At 41.4% G+C, this 6,000-nt stretch overlaps 1 protein-coding gene across 1 annotated transcript in view; it reads right to left on the bottom strand.

Moving 5' to 3' along the window:
* Positions 1–320: 320 nt before the first annotated feature.
* The window catches only part of LOC126456833 (guanine nucleotide exchange protein smcr8b-like), a 135,543-nt gene continuing 129,863 nt past the window's right edge, over positions 321–6,000 (bottom strand). Inside the window, exon 12 of the mRNA XM_050092638.1 lies at positions 321–662. Within this exon, the coding sequence (XP_049948595.1) occupies positions 348–662 (315 nt within the window). The 3' untranslated portion in view covers positions 321–347. The remainder of the gene's footprint in view (positions 663–6,000) is intronic.

The following is a 6,000-nucleotide window of genomic DNA, read 5'->3' as shown; positions in this document are numbered from 1 at the left end:
CTAATATTCAAGTACACATTTTTGATTCCAGCACTATTGCTTTTCTTAAATTTGCTTCACTAAAACGTGAAGCTGTACAACAAAAATGAATAAACAGAGGCAGTGAGCACGCATGACTATCACATTACTCTAAATACCCTGAGTCTCCTGTAAACCATGTTTACAGCTTGTGAAACTAAATGTAAAATATCAAAAAATATTATCACAGCTTGTCTTAAGATTTAATGATATGGTTATAACCACGGCAGTTTGTAAATTCTTACACTGCTGCAATTGGGTAAATACAGCACACAATGGAAATTGCAGTATAAAGAAATGAAGATGATTCAAGTTTTTCCTGTAATATTTCAACTTGTTTCCGAAATTCCAATCTTGAATAGGTACTTAATAATTTCTGCATCACAGCCATGGACCCCCATCTCTCTCAGAATATCACCTGGAGAGCGGTCAGCATTTCTTGAGTCACCAACAGGAGAGACAAATGACATTCTAAAAAGAAACAGCTTCTGAAGAATTTCGGCAGCAATGGACTGCAGGAAGAGGATCAATGTTTGGTCACTCTGAAAGAACTGTGGAGAAATTTCTAAGGATGACAGAAATTGCCCTGAATATGCTGGTCCAAAGAGCTGTTCTTTTGTTATATCCAGTATTGTCACCATGTTCTGAAAATAAAGCAAGAAGACAATGAGAACTTTAAAATGTTAGTGGCAATTGGTTATTAATATTCACTTCAGTTTTTGACTTCACTCTTAGTTTCAATAAGCACAGTATTCAACTACACTGGGATTGATATTTTGTAAATTAAAACTGATAAAATCACATGATAAACACTACGGATTTCAGGAGCAAAATTTTTATGTGGCTTCTGCTACAATCTCTTGGTGGACAGCTTAAAATCATAGGCCAACTAGCTGCATCCACAATTTTCACTTTGTAGTTGTGATTGAGGAAACTAAAACTGATGTCTGCTTTAGATGAAAATTAATTAAAATACCTCCCCCTTCGTCTCTCCTCATCCTCACTCTCTCTTTTACTACTGCTGAATGACCTGCCCCTCCTTTTTAATCTTCTACAAACTATCCCTCACTCCTTCCTGACAAAGGAAGCTAGGTAGTGCGTCTCTTTTTACTTTATACATTTGTATCAGCAGCACTACACATTTCAACAACTGCAGATAAGTATTGGCGAGTATTTCTGTCATATAATTTATTAGTTATCTCAGTTGGATTTCCCTCTGATACAAATAATTTAAACTACCTCTTTCAATAGACGTGTGCTACAATCACACTCAGGAGATTCAGGAGACAATCACACTCAGGAGACTCAGGAGTTACATGGTTATGTAGGGCACAGTTCACAGTGAAAAATATCCCAGCACTGGAGTCGTCAGTTTAGACAGAACAAGCCACGGCTGTTGTCCTGAAAATCAATAACAAACAAATTTTTAATCAACTGGCTGCCCAGATTTATCATAAATTAAACTTAACTGCTGTTGTCGGTCTGTTCACTGAGGTTTGTAACGCAGTATTCGCCTTGGGGTTCTAGTCACCAACATATGCAGAATGTGTTGTTTCTACTCCTTCTTGGTCCGTGCAGCTTAATCTCGCGTATATTTCACAGCTAATTCTGTCCTTAAGTATTGTTCCCAACTTTATCCTTTCTGCTGCAGAGATTAAAGGAACTTAATTTCTGGTGTTTTCAGTTCGCTAATATCTCTCTTTGTCAAAGCCCAACATTCTCCTCCTACAACAATGTGAGAACAGCCATTACTTTGTAAAATTATATCTCAGTATCTGCCTTCAGATTCCTTTTTTGAGGTCCTACAATTTTTGTCTCACACATTCTCTGACAGCTATTTGTTTCATTTTTTATATCTCTAACTATTCAAAGGTCACATCAAAGCTGAAGTATTGGAAATGGGACACTTTCTCCAATGTTTTCCATCAATATATAGAACTGACTTACTTGATTTCACTCCAAGAAAAGTTACAATTTTAAATTTAGTTACTGAATTCATAAAATTATATGCAGAGCTCAAGAGGTTGAGCTTATACACTGCACATCTGTCTTCAACTTCTTGAAAAACTACTTCATGAGCAGTGTAGAAAGCTCTTCACGTATAGTTGGATTACTAGTTTTATTCCCAAATGAGCATTGTCTGCTTTCCAGGTTTAGTTTGGCTAGATCCCTCCCTTTTCTGTTAATGTCTTTCATCAATTTATACTCCATTTCTGGGCTTCCACATATGTCATACACTTTTCTGCTTAGGAATGCATCCAATGACGACTTGTATGCTTGCTGATCATTTATGTTTGTTTCTTGATTCAATGTATTACTGTTTTGTTTCTTTAGTTTTTAGTCAGTAATTAATTTCTGCATGTTTTATCCTTTTCGTGAACTGCTCTTTTATCACATCTTCCATATTTTAAATCCTTTTTCCCCCTAGCATTACTTTCATACTTCACATTAATTTTTCTAATTTTACAAGTGACCTTACTGGCTGCTGTCTTCAATTTCCTTCATATTTAAAGAACTTGCAAGTCAGTACATAGACATCAGTTCCTTAAAGCAGTACAAAGCAATTCTCAAAAACAAAAAACACTCCAAAAAATTGACTTTCTAATCATGATATCGCTGGTTCAGTTCTTGTTATAGGTTGATTTTTTTATATTTTTATTTGACTTCAATATTGTTGAAAAAAATGGAAAATGCATGTACCAGCTAAGTCTTAAGGTTGCACTGATGTATTTGACCATGAACGACACCTGTGTTATGTCTTCAATATGTTGCAAGAGTCAGTCATGGTCAGAGCAGTGTTCCATGTAGTTGTGAGTGCATTATGTCAGAGCTAAGTGAATTCGAACACGGGCAACGTGTTGGTGCTCATGTTATATCCTAGCCAGTAATGCCACCCGAGCCCGCTGCCAAAAGGTTGGCAGCATCAAAGTCCGGATGCCGTCCGCATAAGCAGCGCCAGCGATACAGGAAATCGCCGCAAGTCTGCGCGCGCCACCGCTGGCTTCTGGCTTCTTAAGCGCTGGAGTCGCGAGCGCTAGGACAGTTCTGTATTCGCCGCTCAGTTGTATACTCGCCACCGAATTGTGTACTTGCTAGTCAGTTGTGTGTTCATCGCAGCAGAGTTGTTGTTTGTCGTCAGCCGACACTGACCTAGCCGCTCCGACTCGAACTAGACAGATTTCTGTAGACACGGAGTTCCCTACTGTGTTGCTGTATCTTCGTTAATAAAGATAAGTACCGACTTTTATTTAATCAGAGTGTTTGGGTTTTCATCTTTCTGTTCACTGTTCCAGCGGACCGGTCGGCCCGCTATTAAAAGTGTGGCGGTGACTTCGTAAGCCGTTTCTACAGCGAATTGCTTGTCGCTACGAACACCGCCACAAAACTGGCGACGAGGACTTCCGAACTCGTGTGCAGGGCTGGTTCAACTTGTTTCTGGTTATACTAATTATAGCGATAAAATTTTGGGGGCTGGTTTAATTTGTGTTCACTATGTCTGCCGAATTACAACAGTTGATCTTGTTACAGAGTCAGCAAATACAAAGTCTGGTGGAAGCAATCGCCAAACAAGCGGCTAATCCTCCGACACAAAAGGAACAAGCACAGGCAGCACCACCTTTCCGTGCTTTTGATGCATCAAGCGAAGAATGGCGAGAATATTTCGCGCAGCTGCAGGCGCACATGACAGTCTACAAAATCACAGGTACTGAGCGGCAGCTTTATTTAATTTCCACTGCAGGCGTGGAAATCTATCGACTACTTTGTAAGTTGTTCCCGGAATCCCAGCCAGAAGCTTTAGACTATGACGTTTTTGTTAACAAGCTTGCTGAGTATTTCGAATCGCGAGTTCATGTGGCAGCAGCCAGATTCAAGTTCTTCAGATTAAAGAAACTGCCACATCAATCTAATAAACAGTGGTTAACAGATTTACGGGGCCTCACCCGTCAGTGCCGATTTAATTGTGTGTGTGGAGCTTCCTACAGTGATGTCATGTTACGAGACGCTATTACTCAAAACATTGCTGATTCTCGTATTCGTGCTGCTATCTTAAAGTTGCCTGACCCGTCATTAGAGACTGTGATGAACATCATTGAAGCCCAAGATACTTTTGACTATGCTGAGTGTGAGTTAGATCAGCCATGTATTTCTCAAATTGCCTGTGCCAAGCAAGTTATGTCACGCCCGCGGCCCCACCGGCAGAGTCAGACTGTAAACACTAGCCGGCCGCGTCATGTTAAACACATTCGTCAGCCGCGTGTGCAAAATGATAGAGTTAAGTCTTGCCCTAAGTGTGTTCTTGTTCATCCTCGTGAACGTTGCCCGTTAAGAAACGCGGTTTGTCACTTTTGTCAAAGGAAAGGACACATCCAGACTGTTTGTTTGCGTAAACGGAAGAACAATTCTAGTGCTGCCCAGCCCATGGATATTCATGTTCTTCAAAGCCAGCCCGCCCAGAAGGTCGCGTTTAAAGACTCTTCCACGGTTCGTGTGGGTAATAAACTTGTTCGCAATAAGCCACCCACGCAGCCCTCTGCTATGCGACCCAAGCGTAATTCAAACGCTGTAAAACGTAATGTACAGACTGCACGTGACGCGGGAGTTGTTGTTCCACCCGCCCAACCCACGAGTTGTCGTAAGCAGCGAACACGCGCTAAACGCGCTGATTTTGTGTCTTCCGCCTCAACTGCACCGATCCAGAGACAGTGTAATAAACTATTTGTGAAGCTACGCATCCAGGATAAGACCTTCAATTTTCAATTAGACACTGGTGCGTCTGTGACTCTCATAAATAGTGCTACGTATGCGGCTATCGGCCGCCCTAAACTTTCAGCGGCAAAACATTCTTTGGCTACTTATAGTGGAGAACAAATTCCTGTGTTAGGTGTACGTAGCGTGCCAGCCACATTCCGTGGCAATACAAAAACAATTTCATTCACAGTGCTCCGCACTACAGACAGTGTAAACATTTTCGGATTAGACTGTTTTGACTTGTTTGGCCTGTCTATCCACGACAATGTGTTGTAAATTAATTCTGTTGTTGTTCCTCAAGACAGCATAACCGATTTGTGTAAACGATACAGTGACATATTTAAAGACGAACTAGGTTGTGCTGCGAACTTTGCCGCTCATATTACGTTAAAAGATAATGCTCAGCCTCGATTTTGTCGTGCTCGTCCAGTGCCTCACGCCCTCCGGGCACCTGTAGAAGATGAACTTCGTCGTTGGCAAAACAACGGTGTTATTCAACCCGTTTCAGCGAGCCAGTGGGCTTCTCCCTTAGTTATTATAAAGAAACCGTCTGGCAAGTTAAGTTTGTGTGCTGATTTTAAGTCGACAGTTAATCCTCAGACTGTCATTGATTCTTTTCCTTTGCCTAGACCGGACGAGCTGATGGATAAGTTAGGGGAAGCTCGTTTCTTTTCCAAAATTGATCTCCGTGAAGCATATTTGCAATTGCCCCTTGACGAGCAATCACAACAGTATTTTGTCATAAACACGTCGTTGGGGTTGTTCCGTTTTCCGCGTTTGCCTTTTGGTTGTGCGTCAGCTCCAGCTGTTTCTCAGCGTTTTTTGTCACAACTTCTGGCTAATGTGCCATCATGTTGCAACTATTTAGACGATATTGTTGTGTCCGGTCGGACGCCTGCTGAACATTTCCGTAATTTGGAGTGTTTGTTTAAAGTGTTGTCTCAGGCAGGCCTACGTTGCAACATCGATAAATGTTCATTTTTCCTTACGGAGTTGGAGTATCTGGGACATGTTATTAATGCTCAAGGCATTCATCCCTCCCAGTCACATTTAGCAGCTATTCGTGATTTGCCCGCCCCTCGCAATCTGCAGGAATTGCATGCAGTTCTTGGCAAATTGACATATTATATTAGGTTTATACCTAATGCATCACAGATTGCTGCACCGTTGCATCGTCTCCGCCGTAAGAATGTTCTGTTTGTGTGATCAGCTGATTGCCAATCAGCCTTTCAG

Source organism: Schistocerca serialis, chromosome 2 (genome assembly GCF_023864345.2).
Source record: "Schistocerca serialis cubense isolate TAMUIC-IGC-003099 chromosome 2, iqSchSeri2.2, whole genome shotgun sequence".
Lineage (NCBI taxonomy): Eukaryota > Metazoa > Arthropoda > Insecta > Orthoptera > Acrididae > Schistocerca > Schistocerca serialis.
Note: the sequence above shows the minus strand (reverse complement) of the source record. Positions and strands in the feature narration are given on the sequence as shown.